Source organism: Leptidea sinapis, chromosome 46 (genome assembly GCF_905404315.1).
Source record: "Leptidea sinapis chromosome 46, ilLepSina1.1, whole genome shotgun sequence".
Lineage (NCBI taxonomy): Eukaryota > Metazoa > Arthropoda > Insecta > Lepidoptera > Pieridae > Leptidea > Leptidea sinapis.
The window spans coordinates 7,409,264-7,431,936 of NC_066310.1; the positions used below are offsets into that span (position 1 = coordinate 7,409,264).

Below are 22,673 nucleotides of genomic sequence, written 5' to 3' on the forward strand. Positions count from 1 at the left end.
TATCCATACGATGCAGCGGCAGCTATTGATGTAACACGGAACTAGCCATTAGCAATCCCCATAGCGAGAGATAGCTCTCGTTAAAATAACACATGATGCAGTCTGGTGCATCAATGAATCACTATACAGAAATAGTAGGAACTCTGCAGTACTGCGGACGTTCTACTTGACAGACTCATTATATTTATATCAACTTCACTGAAACTTCAGCATTCATATAAATATATTTCAGGCGTATCTTTGGCAGTCGGCCGAAACAGCGCCCAGTCTGTTGCGGAAATTCGATGCGGGTAGACACCGCCGGCCGTGTCATGACGTTTTCATAACCATTCAAGTTCGGTTTGAAACCTCAGCGAGGGTCCCGTAAATACATCAATAATAATAGTTTAAATATAAATGTACTTTATAGTATTAAACGTTTCCATAATTTCTGCTACTGTAAGTTTAGACTAATAAGTGAAAATATAAGCAGAAATGTCGTGAAATTTTTCGATAAAGAGTTTAGTGATAAGTGCGAAATGTTAGATATTTAACACAGTGATGTGGTTTTGTTGTCGATGAAGTGAATTCGTGTTCAATATTAACATTTATTTTCAGTTTGACGATATTTTCCTATACTTTAATATAATGGATTTGAAATCTAATCTGTAGCAATATTTAATTACTTTAGTAGATAGTGTAAAGTAAATCATTTCGTCATATATACAGGATTAATGAAAGTAGAAGCGAAAGTGAAGAGGGAAAGGGTGTACTTAGGAGTTCATTCCACGATAAATAGGGATGTACAACAATGATCGAACTTGAATGAGAGGAGAGTGAAATAAGCTAGTTAAGCAATAAAGTTGCAGTATGTGTTCTATTAGAAGTGTTAAAAGTTTCTATCAATACCAAGATATAAATTTTTTAGTTGTCTATCCGCGTGTTCTTGCTGATGTCCGATAAGCATGTATTTTTTTCCAGAACTTAGCTGTCACTTATCTTATGTAATACGGCAATGCCGCAATAGATTGATAGGTGAAATTTTGTCGGAGTGTGTGTGTATAAGGCTGCATCCACATATACCAAACGATGGCGAAGATACCAAGGAAACGAAAGAGTGAATGGCGAGGGGAATGAAAGAGACCTATTGCTGGCTTTCGTTGTCTGTATGTTAACGAACCCTTACTATCAATTTGATAGTGTACGTATTATAATAAAACCAAGCTGACAAATCACAAAATGTATGCCATGCAAAGTAAAACATATTTATTTTACAAATATTATTTACAATTGTAAACATTCTGCATATTCTTGGTTTATTCTCAGGTATAACTTTATGCCAAGTTTATTTGTAAGGCCGTAGGTGTATACATAGTCGCTATGGAAAGAGTTCTCACCAAAATATTATGATAATTTAACTGTTGACCTGCCATGACTCACAAATTCACAAAAAAATATAATAGAGTTTTACATCTTGGTCACAATGATTATTTGGCTTTTTATTAATTTGATGACGTAAATCGTACATAATATAAAGAAAACGTAACGTCAATATTTTGACTTCTTTATACCAATGACGTTCTATAGGTACATATTAATTAATAATTACACTAATTCACGCCATACAAAAGCAAAGTTAAAAAATGGCACATACCACAAATTAGACTATAATAGCTTCGTTTGCCATATTTATACATTTCTGCGTTTACTCAAGTCGTTTAAAAGAGATATAGAGAGATTTCATAGAGTCCGACCTAGAGTCATAAACCCACGCCAGCTTGCCTACTCGCTGCCCGCTTGTGCATATAAATATAAGATTTACCTCCTTTGCACAGGATGCCGGCTAGTCACTCGTCTTATTTGGTTTGTTAAATTCTTCACATCTCTTTCTTACTATTAACTGGCGCCAACGTGCATTGAAAAGCTGAAAAGATTAGCATACCGTGTAAATAGCACTAGTTTGTAATTGTTCACGTTCTTGCAAGCCGTTCACATTCACCGGTAATCGTTTTACTAAATTATTTACGCTTTTTATAACCCAATCTTATACAAATAAAATAAACTCGCCGGTGATAAGTCACACCACCTTTTTTTGCGTCTTGAACGTATTGGAGCACTAACACTAAGCTTGGTGATTGACACAAGAGTAAGGAGATAAGTGTGCTTAGATTTTCTTTAACCACACTTTTACCGTTCCGCTATCAGACTGCGAATGATATGTCCATATGTAAATAGAACGTCATTGCTTGACAACCTGTATAGCCGAGTGGTTACCGATCCTACCTACTAAGCTAGAGGTCCCGGGTTCGAATCCCGGTAGGTGCAAGCACTTATATGATGAATATGGATGTTTGTTTCCGAGTCATGGTTGTTTAAATGTATTTATGTATGTTTATATGAATTTGTGTATGTTTAAGTAAGTATATTGTATTAAATATATCGTTGTCTTGTAACCCATAACACAGGCTATATGCTTAACTTGGGGCAAGATAATTTGTGTGAAAAGTGTGTCAATATTATTATTGCTTTATAAGGAAATAATACGAAGTGATGGTTGATTTAACTATTTGTCTTGTAACCCATAACACAGGCTATATATATGCTTAACTTGGGGCAAGATAATTTGTGTGAAAAGTGTGTCAATATTATTATTTTCTATTTACATATTGATTTCCTAAAATAAAATTCCTGCAGTGAAAAGATTCTTACAATAAAACGAGTAAATAATTTCTATATTATTTTCATTTTGCAACATGAAACATTACTAGACCACTTTTGATCAATCTCCTTTGGACTTAGAACTAATTCGTTCCACAAAAAGAAAAAATAAATCCCATTAGTTTTAACAAGAACAGTTACGAACAGAAAAATTAATTAATTAATTGAAGTCGGCCATTGAACAATAACAATAAATCTTTCAATAAAACTAATGGCTGAAAACTAAACTGAATGGGTCATTCAATACGCATGTACGAAATTTGTGAGAAAGTGAAGTAAATAACTTCGTTTATTACTTAGCTAAATACACAAAACTTGACGTTAGCTGTGCCAGCAAGCGAATGTCTATACGAATGCATAATCTCTGTATAAAAGGAACTGTTCTGGTCATGAATAGAACATTGGTTTATTAATTCATTATTAACTAAGATTAAAAGGATGACGGACGTACACTCCAAATAAAATACAAATCAAACAAAGAAATGGGTACAACTTTACAGACATTCAAACTTTTGGAGTAACGTCCTTCCCTGCCCCGGAAAAAAAATATATAGAGACGTGTGAAATAAAATTATAAATATTTTTATTGACAAAATGGATACATAAAAATACAAATTAGTGTAGCGCTGTCCGCACTAGGCATACCTGTGTCGCGGAAAATAAATCAAAATTTTTTGAATTCTGAAAATATTTTATAGAAGTAAAATACGCCTTCCGTTAATTAATATAATATAAGTAACCATTATCTACGAAAATATATGCCTATTCGCTATTATAGCTATCTCTGTCAAATTAGAGATATTAAAATTCTTAAAACTTTTTTGTTATTTGATCGATTTAAGAATTTTCATTATTTTAATTATTATAACAAAAATCAATATTTTGACTTTGATTTGAGTAGGTACAATACCCAAGTAGGAAATGAATCGAAGGACAATTTCAGTAGGTTGCAGTTTTTCATAATCATTTTACACATTGTTACAATATGTAGGTTGCATTAGGAGTATTAACAATATAAGACAAAGCCCGACCGCTGGATTAGAAGCCTTATAAGTATCATATTCTATACTAGATTTGTACGTTTTAAATATTATGGAGTTAAATATTGGCTATACACAAAACGACATAAAGCGTAGCGTACCTACTGTTATAATGCCTTGCCAACGTACAAGGATGGGCTGACTTCACAAATCCTGATGTGAGTGCCAGCAAGTTAATCTCTGTATATAAATGCATTTAGCGTAAGTGCTCGGCCTTTCGCCTTAGTCAATGTTATTTTATAAAAAGTGCTATGTCTTGTATCAATCTAAATCCTTATTATTTTTATATAAAAGGGGGCACACGGGCAAGAGGCTCGCAGGATAGGGATAGGTGAGGCAACCTCCCAAGGACATCCGCAACATCAGTCAAGAGATGGGCAGTATGCTGCTTTCTTGAAGGTCCCTGAGTCGTATCGGTTCGGAAAAACCGCAGCCGGTAATTGATTTCACAAAGTGGCTGTACGAGGCAAAAAAATTCTTGCGAATGCCAGACGTCTACGTGATGCGGATGGTTCTTTGCACGTAATGTCCGGTGGTGGAATTCGGCCACTGGAATCAACTCAAACAGCTCCTCTGAGCACTCCCCTTGATAAATGCAATTATAATAACCAAAATATTGTTTTAATTTTCTATCTCATATAGTTACTGTTTCAAATGAAGCCTTTTTAAAGGCTAGGTTCCATGTTGTGACGATAATATCATGCAATACTCGGGCACAAAACTGAACATGACAAACAGATGACATGCGAAGGGTAGGAGGAGTCGGGGCACAGCCCCATTGCATTGCAAATATTGCATGACAAGACATTTTAATATAATAAGTTCTAGGGTTAAAGTATTTTGGGTGTTTCCCAGGGAGTGGTAAAGTATTGTAAACCTATTGCCGTGAGTGTACACTATTATTTTTTATGTTTTTATTTGCTTGTATTGAATGTATTTCATAAGTACCTACTCATACTTGGCTACATACTTACCCATCTCGGAGATTTGATGGGTTTTCTATATTTTGACTGTGTTATTACCATAAGATTGGAATACACCAGCTTTTAGGCGAACTGACAGCCCGATTAGTATTACCAATTATATTAGTCAATGTTCGCTTTAGTTTGTGATATAATATTTAAAAAAGATGTGGTGTCGTGGGACACCAGGTAGGAACGAAGTTCCTTCGGATAATGTAGAATCGACACAATTTGTAAAATATTGAATGAAATATTTTTTATGAGTGAACTTTCGTTGTACTATTAATTAGTATAATTAATAAATTGTTTATTTTGCAAATCAGGTTTCATAAAATTGTAAAAATATTTTCAAACAGAGAACGTGGCGCCATCTTACATGCCGTAGTAAAGTTACGTGGTCATCGAATGCACATTACCGCTAATGCCAAGCGTGGCTGACTCTTTATGACTTGTCAAACAAAATCAGTTACACTAATAATAGATTCGCTTTCCTCTTCTATCTTGCTGTATCTCCGTTAGTGATGTTCTTCTTTCTCGAGTCTTTGTTTGTATATACGATAGTATATGTAAGTCTGTCGTTAATAAAATTTGAAAAACAAAATTTTGTGAACGATGCGGGATTCGCACCTACGACCTCCGGCGTACCGTGCCGGTGCTCTAACCAACTGAGCTAAACGTTCGAGTACCGCCTCGTTATAAAACTCTGTTTGTTTTGTTCAACTCTCAGGTTGTGGCTTCATCTACAGGATCTACTTTACAGTTGATAACCTGCTCAACCCCAATATTTGCATATTAGGAAATTGACTTGAGATGTCGCTCTTGTAAATCTAAACAATATGTTATGTTTTTAAAGTGATAACCCTCACTTCTAGAAGGCGGGATTTGTCGTGGGTTCGAAAAATTTTATTTGTGTATCAATCCTAGAAGTGAGGGTTATCTCTTTAAAAACATAACATATTGTTAAGTCTGTCGTTATTACTTATTATATTGTAGTATTAAAATCACTCGTACATTAAACAAAATAATCGCTGTTCGCTTGTCAATGCCGTCTCCGTTTAATTCAATTCTCTAAGCACGGCGTCTACGAAATGTTCCAAATATAAATCAGTGCACAGTCTGCCCTAGAACGTGTAATATGTGGCGCATGGTTCGTTCTATAAATAGGTTTAGTGGTTAGCGTAACGACTTGTACTGGAGGGTCGTGGATCGGAACAAAAAGAGCTCGTCGGACTCTATTTATTAAAATTTCTAAATTACTTAGAACGTAGTTCTGAACTATATAAGATGGATAAAATTTTAAACACATTTTTTTTATATTATAATACATTTTTTTATTTAAAATTCAATTTAAAGAAACTACCACCGATTTGGAGGAGAAACACCTCAGTCCTGAGAGTAATGGGCGAAATAATCTCAACGAAGCTTATTCAAATCCAAAATAAAAGAGATTGTGCAAATCATAAAAATATAGCGTATTGGCCTTGTATCACTATTGCTATTGTATAAAAAAACATACCGACGAATTGATAACCTCCTCCTTTTTTGAAGTCGGTTAAAAAATGTGGTAGGAAGTAATTTCTATCACACAAATGCTTTTCATGAATTCTCTTTACTTTCATATCACTGAATATATGTTTTAGATTCATAAACGCCATAAAACTTACGTAAGATTTACTAACGAGTCTTAGCCGAGTTTCAGGCATAATAAATTCATGTTAATTGTTCCCTATAACAATATTAGTGCTTAGTTCTATCTATATACATACATAACCTATTTATTATATAATACTAGCTGACCCGACAGACGTGGTTCTGTATACAATAAATAAAATAATGTTTTTATATGAATTTGTCAATAATATATCATAACATCAAAAATTACTTCGTAAATTATGCACCCTGCTGTCGTAATGAAATTGTTTCACAGCAGAACTGTCAAACCGTGCGTCAATAAATTCTCTCATAGAAATTATGTAGGTATGGACACATCAAAGGAAAAACAAATTTGTTGTTTTTATTTAATTTTGCAGCATTTTCCTATTTATTCCCCTTTTAAACCTTCTCTGGACTTCCACAAATAATTCAAGACCAAAATTAGCTAAATCGGTCCAGCGGTTCTCGAGTTTTAGCAAGACTAACGAACAGCAATTCATTTTTATATATATAGATTATCATATTAAAGTTATCATGATGAAGTATATTGCTAGATATTAGACAAATTCTTCATTATTTCCCGTGTTGATGCTCTACCAAGTAATTATATATTATTATATATACCCACGACCTACAGAAAAAAAAATTATTCATTTTTTTTATTTTTATAGACACCCTTCTACACAAATTATCTTGCCCCAAACTAGGCATAGCCTGTACTATGGATACAAGACAATAATATATTTAATACAATATACTTAATTAAACATACATAAATACATATAAACATCCATGACTCGGAAACAAACATCCATATTTATCATATAAATGATTGAACCTACCGGGATTCGAAACCGGGACCTAGCTTAGTAGTCAGGATCACTGACCACTCGGCTATATGGTCGTCTAAAATTGAAAGGATGTTTATATAAATGTCTCTAGTTCATGAAAGTATTAAATTTCATAAAGTCGCATTAATGGTGATAATGGGAATCAGGCCAAAAATTAAAAAAAAAATGTAATTTTACTAGAAAATTTAAGTTTATCATTATACAGGTATGAGACATTTTTATCGGTTTCTGGTTAGCAACTATCATTTCATTAATAGCCATATGGTTCCCTGTGCTGGGCATAATCCTCCTTTTTTTTCTCCATTCTTCCCAGTTCCCTGCAAAGCCCTCTTTCAAAAGTCTCTCTTTCTCTCGACCCAAATCGATTGAAAATGAGTAAGCATCATCTGATGATGTCTGAGTATCTCTGACGAAGACTGAAAAAAGTTGATGGAAATAGTTTCCTTGCGCGGTGTTTCCAAACCGATACGGCTACCTTTTTTTACGTAAGAAGACAACAAACAGGTCATAACTCAACCTGACATTAAGTCTTCATCGCCGCCAATTCCATCTTGCAAAACCATAACAACGTTGCCGGATGGTGCATGCGCTTTTTCCAACGGAACTCATATCGTATCCAGGGACGTGCATTACTTTTCTAGCAAGGTAGGCACTGAAGATACAAGTACCTATCTTTATAACCCGGACGAGTAAAAAATAAGGACTCCGTGTCACCTTAAATAACAGTGAGGCACCAAAACAAGCCGGTAAACGTGTAAATACATAGCCCCACGCATACACTTACACTAATGGCAGCCGATCGCCATTATGAGATTTGCCATCGACTGTGACAGATCAGTTTGCGTCGCAATAAAATATTTTAAAGATGCCGTCGTGCGTTGTGAAAAAGTGTTAAAACAATAATATAAAAGTAATTGTGGATATATGATTATTTTACGGAGAAAAAATTGTGTAACTGGTATACCCCGTAACCGCACACACACTAGCATAAAGGCTTCACTTGCTAATATCACGGTGCAGAGTCCTTTTTTATTTTACTAATCCGTGCTTTATAATATAATATTTAAGTATTTTACACATATCACGAATATGTTGACGTTGTGATTTACTCTTGACACGTCAATTTTGTGGTTGTAAATATAAGTAAGCTAAAAGGTAGTTATGTAGGCACTGCCTAAATGCCTATATGGAATACACGCTCCTGGTCTTATTAATATCGTTCTTAGAAAAACAAGTGTTTTCGTACGTTTACAAAAACCGCACTATAAAGAAACCCCACTCAACCAGAATGTGGAGATGATATCCAAATTCATAGCGTGTCGTGTGAAGATGGAATTCGAAAGCATCAAGCTCTTAGGAAGACTCCTCATGATAAAACCTTACCTTCAAAAGGAGCCTATACACCTACCTAAAAGGCCCGCATTTATTATTCAAGCCTTGTAAAACTAAAATTCTTTAAAAGGAATTGAATTGAATCATGTTCAATGTTTTGTGTACACGTAAATATTTGAATGTAAGTTTTGTAAATTTTAAGCTGCAGTAAAATTGTTGAAGGGTTAAATAAATAAAAGCTCAAACGGTTTGGCTGCCTCGCTTGCAGTTGGTACCTATTAGCATGATTACTGCTCGTGGGAAGTTCTTATTCGCTGTTAAGGCGCGCACTAATTAGGATAGGTAAACGGTACAACCAACCCCACAATATTTGTGTTGATCATGTGGCTAAGCTGCAAATGGGCATTTATTGTACTGATTTTCTTTTGTTTATTCAAAATTTACATATTAAATTGAAAAATTGCTCGGTTTAAGTTTTAGAGAAGTACTAATTCTATTCAAAAGATTAAAAAAAGAATGTTGTTATCGCTGAAAATTCGGAGATTTTTGACTTAAGTTTATTTTTGGGAAGCAACTTCCAAAATATTTATAGGATATTTCAAAATATATATAAATATTCTATTCGGTTAAAAATTTTCTTTAGATCCTTCTTTGTGCACTGTATTTCTTGCGTCGGAATATTTTCATTGCGTTATTTTATAATCGACTCCCTAAGAAACCAATTTATTTGGATATTGAGGTAAGACCGCGCCTTAACTATACTTAAAATACCCCAAACTTGTATAGAAGTAGTCCTATTTTACTACTTTAAATTTTTACTAGCTATTGGTTCTATATATTATTTATTTATTAGGTTTATTTACAATCACTTACAATAATACACAGAAATGTAAAAAAAGGATTGAGTGGTTTTATGAAACCACGGTAAAAGTGAAATTTTTTTTTCACATTATAGACATTTACACTACACATAGTCATACATTAGTTTTACACACTACACGGTCAGCTGCTGCGAACTATAGGCGCCGCCCGACCGTCACGCGACATGCAACACACAGGCGAAAAAGTTTGAGACGATGTAATAAAATTTTCACTTTAAAAGAAGAACTAAAAAACTAAGAACTAAATATAGTTATTACTTACAAATAAACACAGCATGCGCAGAAATTATTAATTTTAGGTATTTTATAGAATAAGTTAAGAATTAAACAGTTTTATTTTAAACTAGCTGACCCGGCAAACGTTGTTTTGCCATATAAAGTATAATTTACGCGATAGTTTTATAAGTAATAAAATATTGCCTATATTATAGCCTGTACATCATTTTGTTCTATTGTCAATAGTTTTTGCAGCGCACGCAAAAACAGGTTTTCGATTTTACACCTTGTGTTACAAAATAGCAATTTTATTACGGATCCCTAATTTTGAAAAAAAAAACCTATAGCCTTCCTCGATAAATGGACTACCCAACACTGAAAGAATCATTCAAATCGGACTAGTAGTAGAGATTAGCGCGTTCAAACAAACAAACACTGCAGCTTTATAATATTAGTATAGATTAATAAATGAGTTGGTTACATAGTTATACACAGTTACATTAATATACCAATTATAACATAATTAAAGATTACAAATGTTGGTGCAAATGCTCTTGCGGAATTTGCCTAAGGAATCAGCAAATCTGTCAATATCAGCTACGCAAATATCGGAGCTACTACGGATCAACTAGTGTGAATCGTCAGTTTTTAAAAAGCAAAATATATAGGCATAGAAAAGAATAATGACTGAAACTCCCAGCCCAACTTTTAAATCATATAATAAGAAAATTGCTAAGCCTCATTAAAATAATAGAGTGGAAATACAATTATCAAGTACAAGTGCTACCATATACATTAAGTCCAGCAAACCTTGTGTTACCATATACATTAAGTACCTATACAGGCGCAAGGTTCTGGATCTCTCTTTCCTTCATAACATAGTTCATGGTAGGATCGACAGTACAGAGCTAACTGAACTATTCATACAATTACGAGTGCCGTCAGCTCGCACTAGACACACGCCTCTATTCCAAGTCCCGCTGAGTCATACTAATTATTATGAAAATTCGGTAATCTGTCGCACTCTATGCAACTATAATAAGCAATTCAACAGTACTGAAATTTTTAATAACAGTAAAGGCTGCTTTAAAAGGAGAGTTAGTAAAAATCTAAAGGAAAGTTAAATTTAGAGTAATTCACAAACACACATACACGCACAAATATCATGTCTTATTATAAATATTGTAAATCCGTTATTAGATGTAAGTCCTACAAAATAGTATTATTATAACCTAATTTAAGTTCTGTGGATTTTGTGATGTTTTAAATAAATAAATACCGCGCACCGTTAAATATCTCCTTTTGAAATCACAAACTTTACATTTAAAGAAAACTTTTGATTGAGTAATATAAGTGTAGGATATATATATAATATTAAATGAAATCACTTGAAATTTTTAAATTACAGTCTGTGAAGAAGGGCCCAAGGACAATGATTCCGTTATGTTTTATAACCGACGCCTTTTTTATGAAAGAGCAGGGCAAACGACCGTGTGCCGGAAAAATAGCTTTTAATAAAAAAAAACTGAATATTCTAACATTACCGTGCACATATATACTCGAAATATGTAAGTTTATAAGAAAACACCCAAATCTTTACACTAAAATCATAGACGTGCCCCGGCACAACACAACTCGCTATAAAACTAATCTTTTGCAAACTAAATCTTAATTAATATTACACAGTTCCGGTTCGCTACCCAATATCAGTTAAAATGAATAATAAGTTACCAGAACACTTAAAAGCCGAAACAAATATTAAAAAATTCATAAGCTCTATGAAAAAGTTACTTTTAGAAAAAAGTTCCTATTCTATTAATGAATTCTTAGAGGAAAAAAATATTTGAATGTCTGCCCCTCTGTCTTTCATTGCTATGCCTAACGATTTACGAGGTGTATATAATAATTATTTAGTACTACAATTTTGTTTAGTAACAAGTCGCATGTAACGCAATTTAATTAAATAAATAAATAATGCAGGTAGTAAATTATGGTTAAATCCTTCATGGTTAAACATTAACGGTCTTACAAATAAACTCGTTATAGAGTTTACACTTACGGCCTTACAAATAAACTTGGTATAAAGTTATACCTGAGAATAAAGCAAGAATATGCAAAATGTTGAATATATCGCTGACAATACTGTCAATACAATGATAATTCTGAAGTTTTCTGAATGACAAGTAGCCTTCCAAATAAACGCGGGAAACATTTTACGTCCGAATAAAACAAATCATTATCAAAATGTCTAGTTGTAAACATTTTACATATTCTTGGTTTATTATCAGGTATAACTTTATACCAAGTTTATTTGTAAGGCCGTTAGTGTCTAAACTAATTATCTTTTATGTGTAAAGAAACGGTGATTATGTTTAAACAATTTTCAATAAATCTCAAGGACAAAAGAACTGTACGGAAACAAGACTTACTCAAAAGCAATAAATAAGGACACCAGTGGCATGCGCCGGCGCCGATGTGAAAATACTCATCAGCTGTTTGTTCTTGTTATGTTCGTACTGTGCGTATTTAAAACACACGGTAGGAACGGTCGAGTCATTTTCTATTTATTTTATGTTCGTACCACCCATGCTTTGCTTGAAAAAACTTTTATTTACAGGGTTTCGTAGCTAGAAGGTAATCAACTAGATCGCTATCAGTAGACGCACTCGGTAAGACCATTTCGAGTCTCGAAAGCGCATTCAGCGCTGCTATAATCAAATTCATATTATCTATCTGTCTACCTAAAATTAAATCGTAAGAAACAAACTAGTACAAAATGATTAAAGAATCCATGTTATGGTTTTACAACTACATATGTTTTTGCCGGCAGCAACTAGTATCTTTATATATATTAATCTATTGTCCTGATGTTTGTTCCGAGTTAACTCCTAAACTAATGCACGGATTTTAATGGGGATTACTTCATGGAGTGCAGTTCAGTCCAACTTGAGGGATAGGATAGTTTTTATTTCAATTTGGGACCCATCATTATTTTTATTTCCAATATTTGTTTTTTATTATTTGTAGATATATTTTCTATGAGAGATTTTATAGATGCACGGTTTGACAGTTCTGCTGTGAAACAATTTCATTTTAACGACACGGAGCGTATTTTACGAAATAATTCTTGATGGTATGAAATATTATTGATAAATTCAAAATAAACAGTATTTTACTTATTATACGTAAAGTACAACGTCTTTCGGGTCAGCTAGTATAATATACGTTGTAAATGCAATGCCACTTCATGGATAAGTTCATGCAGTCGCAAGTAACTTAGTAAGGAACAGCTACTTTTAGTTTACCCATGTGTTCTGACTAAGGCAGGAATAGAACATTTTTGCTAATACTTTAAGGAACGTAGTGTTATTCACTTATACTAGATAAGAAAATAATAATCAATAATTAAAATTACAATATTTTTATTCAACTTTCATTATATTAATATACTTTATCTACACCCATGCTTTAAATCCTCTATTAAAGATTCTGAAACAGTTAGCTTATTGCCAACATTAAAACACCCAATGTTCTAATAACCATTACATCATCCAAACGAGTGTTGTAATGTTGTACTGAATTTCATAACAACATTCCTATGTTTTTTTTTCGATCTCTTCATGTGCAAAGAGTTTCAACAAACAGCCACATTCTTATTGCTCGATGAGTGGTAGCTGTATGAATTTCAAAAAAAGAACATTTTCGTTTACGCGCGTTCCACACTACCAGAACATAGCGCGCCGTAAAAAAAATAAGTTATTCAAATCCCCGCCATTTTTTTTCGATATTTTTATTGTTTTGTTTACAAAAAATGAGCGATTCATTTTAATTATTGCACTATACAAAATGTAAAATACTACTAAAATAAATAATTGTTTCATTAATACTTAGTATATACAATCAGTAATGAATGATATTAGGTTACTACTAGGACTGGTGTTTCAATGTTAGCAGTAAGCTAACTGTTTCAGAATCTTTTAGAGGATTCATATTCTGGGTGTAGATAAAGTCTTGTATGCAACTGTTGATAATTAGGTATTAAAACACTCATGTGATACTATTATCACACTCGGCTTCGCCTCGTGTGATAAATCCACATTCGTGTTTTAATACCCCTTATTACACAACAGTTGCATAAATAACTATTTAGGTATTGTAAAATGCAGTAACATAAAATTGCAAATCCAACTTACTTAGAATTGGAAACGTAAATAGTGCATAATTTTGATTGGAATATAATTAAATAAATCTCTTTTAGAGAATAGGTAGCAGTAATATTTTACAAGTAAACTTCTACGCCCCACTAAAAACAAATGGAAATAGATAATTGTCCCATTACAAGATAAGATTGTTACAACAAAACTACTACAAAAGGTTTCCCATGCAAAGGCATTGTAATTTGAACAATAACATTTTTGAGTGCCATTAGCACATTCTAGTACGTAACTTGTAAAACAAAGAGTAAATATTAGGCAAAGTGCTAAGACTGTTTGACTGCGGGTTAACTTATATCTAATATACTCAATGACATTCAATACATATAGATAATGCACCTAATACAAAATCAAAGCCGAAATATGGCACATGACACAAATGACACCATAATAAGCTTCGACTGCTATGTCTTTACATTTCTGCGTTTACTCTAGTTTTTTAAAATATGATTCGTCCATAGACAGCAATGTAAACACTATGTCAGTTACAGCAGATTTTGAATTGAGAGCCCGATTTGGACAGTGACACTAGTGGAGTAGCAGTTAGGTATGTTTTTAAATCCAGACGTAAGAGGGTTGCTATAAGTTCTACATTCGTCAGTCTGTCCCTATTTTCCGATCAAGATTTGTTCAGTCGGAGGTTTTTTACGTTTTTAATCAAAAATCTCTTTCATATTCTAAAGGAGAAAGTTTGTGTGTTTATTTATTGGCTTGTGTTTATATTTTTTACTTCTTTACGTTCTTTTTTTTGCCGTTCCGTTGTCAGACTGCGATTCATATGTCCATATGTGTAGAACGTCATTGAATAAAAAAACTATAAAACTACACCTAAATAAATATATTATAAACCTACTGTAAGTTTCTGGATTCTCATTATTGTCACATTATATTCAGGATATATTTTTTTTTTCAAAATAGGGTTAATAACTATTTACACACTTTTGCATTCTTTAGAACCATTGACCAAACATATAGCCCAGTGGTTACTGGTTAGTGACCCAGCCTACTGAGCTAGAGGTCCGGGCTCTAGTCCCCGTAGGTGCAAACATTTATATGATAAATTTGGATATAATTTGTTTCCGAGTCATAGATGTTTATAAGTTTTTATGTATGTATTGTATTAAATATATCATTGTCTTGTACCCATAGTATAGAGGCTATGTCTAGTTTGGGGCAAGATAATTGATGTAAATGTATTTCAATATTATTAATTATTTTACCAGTGGGATGCTCCTTTGCACAGGATGCCGGCTAGATTACGGGTACCACAACAGCGCCCATTTCTGCCGTGAGCCTGCAGTGCCGGGCGCCGTAGCTAGTTAAATTACTGGGCAAATGAGACGCTCAGGGCGTATCAATTACCAAGAGCTAATCGTCCTGCTCTCCTCTCGTCCCTTATTTTCATAAAAAAAATATTTATTTATTGTGTAGAGGTGTTGTTTCAGTCTTCTTGAAGGACGTTTCGAACGCATTTCCGCTACTTCTCGGCTTGTAAATCTTATATCTCTTAGAATATTTTTAATTAATAAAAAATCACAAACTGTCCTCCGATATTGTTTTCACCCTTTTTCGGCATCACTCCATACGCAGTCGTTTCTGCATATCTGTCAAATCATGCGTTATCCATCGAGTGCAAAACTTCCAAACTTTCAGGAGTTATGAGTCACAGAAAACGGTATGACGCTCACGCATATCGTCATGCCTCTGGAGTGATCTGTTATACTATTATTGTTTAATAAATCAAATAGGTAAATTATTAAAGTATCGTAAGATGAATTACAGGAAGAACAACTATGTGTATGGCATCCATGGTTTCCGGCTGGCAGAGAACGAATTAGGGATCATTTTTATACGCTTTATATAAGATTTCATTCCAACTTTGTAGATTTATCGAGAACCGATGACAATACACTAATTTGATAAGATTATTCCATTATTCAATTTAAAACTAAATTTTTGTCAATTTATATAAATTTTATGTACTTATATTCATTCAGATAAGGCAGGAATTGATGTGAAAGTACTTAATAGTTTTAAAAATACGCTATTATAGAAAATTTAACTAAAAAATGAAATTTATAAATAATAGTTTAAAAAACCAAAAAGCACGCTTTATATAAAATACAACTTAAAATAGAAAATAAATTATCATAAATTTAAATTGAAAATAGTGTTAAAAAATATATTTCATTATAAAAAATGCGTGTTTTTTAGTTTTTAAACTATTATTTATTTAATCCCGATAGCTGCCGCTTATAATTATGTATATTATTACATTTTTTGTAAATATATTATGGATTTCGATTCCAAGACTCTCAGAGTGTCAGAGAACGAATTTGGGATAATGTTACTAAGATGGCCGCCGCGTAAAAATATAATTGCAACTGTACTTACCTACATTATTTCTAAGAATTCTTCTTCTCTAATTCGCTGCAATAGGATTTAAAATTTAAAATTTCGAATGCATGCCAATAATAATAGCACATAATAGTTCCATAATTAAACTATATCATTCCCAATGTTGCAATCGGATTCAAAATTATTGTTTTAATGACATCTTCTGTAACGGCCATTTTGAATTTAAAAAGCCATTGCCCCTAATAGTTCCATGCACCCAACACGTGAGTACGAATGAATACTATTCAATTTACTCATGTGATAATAAAATTAAGGTATTTTTTTATTTAAATTCAATACTTTATTTATTTGTTTTTTGTTTTAATCGAGATAAAACCTAGCTATTTAAATAAATATATATTATTAAAAACTGTTTCACGTTAATATAAAAATAATATGCCGTTAAATTTGTCTCTTTAGTATAAGAGTCCCCTCAAAATTTATATAAACGACAGTGGAGATAGGATTGTAGAGTAAATTACTGTATTTATGATGCAATGTGTAGAAATGTGATGGCAGTCGTGAGAACGAGAGGAAGTGACGAGTGACGTGTCAGGAATTCTAAAACGATTCTCTTAAAAGATAAGCGGGACCACGGGTTTGCCTACGCAGATTTTGTGTAATTAACTATTTATGTGTTTTATAGTGCAAAAACTCCTATTATATATTCTACAATCGAAATAAGCAGTAAAGTTGCTACTCATTATATAAATAGTTGAGATCTCATAATATATAAAACTGACCTGTTGGTCTGGTGGAACCTACAAATGAAATCAGGTCTTCCGCCGAGTTTGGGCTTATTAGAAAGTACTCCCACGAGAGGCACCATTTCAACAAAATCGAAGGAACCAAAATCGATCTAAAACAACAATTGTAACGAAATTGGTTTAAGAACAATAGGAATATATTTTTTATTACAGCAACTATTAAATGCTTGTGTGCGTGGCATCTTGACACTCAATAGCATATTTAAATTTTTGCCTATAATGCCTACTACTCGGCTAAGTCTTTTGTGGGGCGATGTATATGCTTTTACAAAAAGATCCCAGAAAATGTTCAAAACAAAACGTTATTCAAAAGAATAATTGTTAAAAAACGTTTGTGTGGTAAAGGTAACATAAGTGACTTTCCTAGTGATATAACAGATTGGGAATGGAGCGACCGCCCTCAGGCTATTAAATAATAATTGTACAATATTACTTTGTAAACATATTTTTTGATGAAAAAAATCCCGATGAGTTTATTGCGCCCATTCTTCTCAGGCCTGAGGCATTCATTTTGGAATGGGTGGTAGTTTTTTTTTTACTTTCAATAAGTGATGTCACATCCTATTTTGAATAAAAATATTTGAATTTGAATTTGTAACATACTCTTCGTGTTATATTACATTGAAATAAATAAAATACTAAATACTTACTGATGATATAAGATGCCAGTGTCTTTCTTATTTCTTGTAGTATTATTTTTACAAAGTTTTACTACGCAACCAGGCAGTTAAGTTTCAATTATTAGCAAAGTTTAACTGATCACGTGACACGTCAACGTCACACATTGTTCGAGACTGGCTCGCCTGCGGTATCTAGTTGGAGCGCAGCGGAGACTAATCCTTAATCTAAGCCTTTTAGCTTTTATGGCATTAATTGACTTATTGAAATGTCAACTGTCATTTGTCGCTCCGTGGGAGGGAACCTGACAGCACTTTAATGCGTACCGATTTTGTCAAAGTGTGCATTAGCTAGTGGTTCCATAAACGATATACATAGTAATTTTATATTTTTGCTTGTGGTTGTATTACCTTGACAAATAAATTTTGTTAAAGAAACTGAAAGTATTCTACTAGGCATGAGTAAGCATTATCGGAACTGCTTACTGTGAGTATTTACATTTAGTATATCGCGTAACGAAAAACTTAGTGGTTGGGTGTTCAATAGAAGTTCGATTATAGAATAAAAGAACTAAATATATCTGAATTATCTTGGAATCTAGTGTAGGTATATTAATTAGACTCTAAATATGGTAGGCTATGCCTATTGGCATATAAGGAATGCACGCCCCTGTTCCATATTCAAATTACTGAGGAGCTAATGCTAATCGTGGCTGACTGAGTATGACTTGTCAATTAAAATCGGTTACAGTAACAATATAGTCTCTTAGATACTCGTAATTTATACTTCTCTTGGTGTTACGACAACCGATAAAAACAGGAATACTAGTTTAGTGTGCGTGACAACTTACACTCGCGATTTGTATGACACTTTGTGTTGGTGTGCGTGAATTGATTCAAAATAGAGGTTAGTTCTATTTTTAGGTTAGTCTTTTTTTCGACGTTTTCACAGCTGTCTATCTAGACGTATAAATGATCTAAGACTTTTCTATTTTGCTGTATCTGCGTTATATGTTCTTCTCTGTAGCGCTTTTTGTTGTAAGTCTGTGGTTATTAAGTTTATCGTTTATCTTTCTCCTAAGACATTCATGGTTGACTGCAGTGTACGGAACCCAGAAGTGAAATGCTATAATATAGCACTAAAATACTTGTAATTGCTACAAATGCACAGAGTTAGTTTGGAGTGTAGATCACAGGTGTAGACCAATTGAGAGTTTGAAGACACTATTTTCTCTGTATTTTTTTAACTGTAGTATCATTGGTACAGTTACAAAAAATATCGTTTTAATTCATTCAATTCAAGAAGACAGAATAAACTATAAAGTTAGTCCTGGGGTTAAGGGCTCCGTCACACGTCTTGGTATTCAGTTTTATAATAAAATGGCAGGCAGTTATACTAGTACCTACCCACTGAGTACAAATTTAAGAAATATATTAGCTCCTTTGACAAAGAAGGTTTACTTCTTTTAATATATAAAATTCTCGTGTCATGGTGTTAAACTTTGAACTCCTCCGAAACGGCTTGACCGATTCTCATGAAATTTTGAGTACATATTGGGTAGGTTTGAGAATCGGACAACGTCTATTTTTCATCCCCCTAAATGTTAAGGGTGGTCCATGCCAAATTTTTATTTTTAATTTTTTTGACATTTTTTTTTAAATTTGTTTGATTATGAGTCAGCATTAAAAAACACATAGAACTTCAACCATTTCACCCATCTACTATCAACAGTTACTTTTGTATCGCGATTTTTAATATCGGCAATAGAACGTTTGCTGGGTTGATAGTTATATATATATATATAGCAAATTCTTCTTCTTCATGACTGGCTCTGAGCAGAGCACTCCCCATGTCAAAGCCCCTTTACTAACTAATCGAGTTAATTTTACCAACTGTTGTTGCAATATTGCAGAGATAACAGTCCTTTGCCGCAAATCTGAAAGGATTGAAGGTTTTTTTTTAAAGTGAAACTTTTATTACATCGTCTCAAACTTTTTCGTCTGTGTGTTGCATGTCGCGTGACGGTCGGGCGGCGCCTATAGATCGCAGCAGCTGACCGTGTAGACTATTACTCATTTAGTTGGAGACTTAGTCTACTTTTATTATTTCCCATTATCGTTCCAATTTTCCAAGTATACAATTAAGATTGATAATGCGATTATTATACCCTTAATGGAATATTATTCCAAAAATTTTAGTTAAATGTCTATAATGTGAAAAAAAGTTTCACTTTTACCGTGGTTTCATAAAACCACACATTCCTTTTTTTACACGCTAAAAAAATTAAATAAAAAATGAAAAATAAATAATAGTTTAAAAAATAACTAAAGAACACGCTTTATATAAATATTCAAATATTCAACTAAAAAATAGAAAATAAATTTAAATTGAAAATAGTGTAAAAAATATTATATATTTCATTATAAAAAAAAGCGTGGGATGTAGAAGAATTATTATTTTAATAATATAAAAAGCACCCCAAGCTTTTTTTAAAATGAAATATATAATATTTTTTACACTATTTTCAATTTAAATTTATTTTCTATTTTTTAGTTGAATTTTATATAAAGCGTGTTCTTTAGTTTTTTTAAAACTATTTTATTAATATGCGAAGCTTAGGATTGCACGCTTTGGAATAACTTCACCTTCCTAGTGTTTGAATTAATATCTGCAATATCATATTATACATTATGATTATTTTATCGCAATAGCAATTACAATACAATATGGTATATTTCATTAAAAAGAGCGCAAAAAAATAATCTTGGGAGAGTTTCTTGCGCCGCTTCTTCTCTCTCAGAGCGCCATTTGTTTCCGAAGCGGTAGCAGTATCTAGTATATTAGAAATGACATTAAAAAGAATTCTAAAGGAATCCTTGTATGCCTTTTCATATGCCTACATTTACCAATATTTGGCCACTTTAAGTGTTTGTTTTCGTTTATTTCCTTTACCCAAATTCCATTTAGTATAATATTATTAAGCGTGATCCAAAAACAACGTACCTAATGTGTCACTGCTTTTAAATGACGTTTGAATACAAAATATATTGTTAAGCGTTTCGAAACTGGGCCAAGATTCACTTCTTGCCAAGCATTTTCGCTCGGCACAAAGTGGTTTACGTAAATATGGTTTTAAAGTTAAAACAGTGTTTATTATCTCTTTGTAATACTTAGTGTTTTTGTTTTGCATACGTCCGAGTTTAAAATCACGAAGTGTCCAAATCTACTAACAACATTTGTAAATTGAATTAAGGAGCACTTTTGGGGCAAATCCGAAATAAAAAAAGACTTCTGCGAACTATGTGACATATTTTTAAATGAAGGAGAATTAATCCTCATGTTCCCTATTTATTCATGTCATAAATTTTTTCAACTTTATCAATTTTGTCCATTCAATCAACCTAATTTAACAATACTTCTCAATTCTCAAGTAAATTATGGCCTCTCTTAATTACAAAAAGCAAAACCACACAACAGAAGTGAAAACTTCATAAAGGCGAGGCAGCTCAATCTCATTCAATACCCACAAACTAAAATACTCAGAGCTTCTCAAGTAAATTTACTCAAAACATACATAAAAGGCTCATACCTGCATAATTACGGTACCTTATTTATAACGTTAATATTCGTAACAGATTTATAATATCTCTGGCCATACGAAACCCATGAAAAATTGTGACTAAATTACGGAATGCGTTGCCAGTCACGTTGCTAGGTTAGTCACACGCATCCTCAATGGGCACAAAAAATACCGTTATTCCTGGATTGTTGCGGCATATTATTCTATGACGGCAGGATTCTTATAACAAACTCAACAAAGAGTAGGTAATCGCTAGTGCTTTCAACGTTGTGTTGTTTCTTGTGCGTACTTTTTTGTTTTTTAACTTTATAGTTATCAAAGCTGGTTTAACCGTTATCAATTCGAGAATTTTGATGTCAATGATGCACTTCGCTCTGTTGCCCGTGTTAAAAGTGAAGCAAGATCGACATAAGTAGATACGACACAGCTAAAGAAATTCCGTTTGGAAACAGCTAGGCAAACAAAAAAGTTCGAATTTTTATTTTTAAAGTTCCATATCCTGTTTAGTACTCATTTACTCCTGGTCTCAGTTCGTAGTTCGTAGCAGATCCTATAAATATTTGGTGTACACTTACAATTAATCATCTCATCCAAAATATAAGTCAGATATAAGAGATAATAAATCCAAACAGTATTATACTTATATAAGTAGGATATATATCCTTAACATTGCAAAACTTAAATCGCTTAGTATAAGGTAGGCCTAGAGACATATAAAAACAAACCGGGGAAAGCCGGGGTCGCTGTTAATTTATACAATCCTAGTAAAAGGACTTAATTTAGTAGATTACAATTACTCCAATCCTAAATATTGTAGATTACGTATTCTTTATGACAACACTATTATCTTATCAAGTCGTATAATTATACGCACCCGAATTTTAATCTTGTCTTTGTGCTACATTCGGCTTACCGTCTAGACCTAAATTCAGGTTATTACCTCCGCAAACCTTACAGTAACTTGTACATTCATTAGTACTATCTTCCTATAGCATAACAAAAATGAAATATTATGTTGTGTCTAAAACGTCATAAACAGTGTTATAAATGAACTTAGTGAAGTGATATAAGAAAGTGACGGGAATTCATAAGTGCAGACTAAGCCGCGAAAATTGAAAAAGGAATGAAAGTTTGAAATGAGTTTTTTTTAATCCACGATGCCGTCTGCTATCGATCCATTCAGCCAGCCGGAATGGAGTGACTCCAGTGATTCTACTGAGCCAGCACCTTTGCCTCAGCTGGGGTATTTTGTTCCTGTGAGATGTAGATGTGAGAGGACGTCGCACCATGTGTGTCGGAGAAGTAGAAGGTATATTTAAGACTTATAACGAACTCATGTAAAATAAAAATATTTAATATTTTATTGCTTATAATATGAGTAATAATTTTGTTCTAAGTAAATAATATCCTCAATACTTATGTCGATTTGTCCCGTGTGATATAGGCTAGGGTTATAGACAAGCCT

At 32.9% G+C, this 22,673-nt stretch overlaps 1 protein-coding gene across 8 annotated transcripts in view; it reads left to right on the plus strand.

Annotated features, from left to right (window-relative positions):
• LOC126977821 (tight junction protein ZO-1) overlaps positions 1–22,673 on the plus strand; it is a 159,286-nt gene that overhangs the window by 38,736 nt on the left and 97,877 nt on the right. Inside the window, exons 1-2 of one of the 8 annotated variants that reach the window (XM_050826423.1) lie at positions 282–438; positions 22,201–22,517. The exons of 5 other annotated variants lie outside the window; for them this stretch is intronic. In XM_050826423.1, coding sequence (XP_050682380.1) covers positions 22,366–22,517 — 152 coding nt within the window. In that variant the 5' untranslated portion in view covers positions 282–438; positions 22,201–22,365. Of the gene's footprint in view, positions 1–281; positions 439–22,144; positions 22,518–22,673 lie in introns of those variants that run through there. 2 more of the 8 variants (XM_050826425.1, XM_050826424.1) reach the window with 2 other exon arrangements.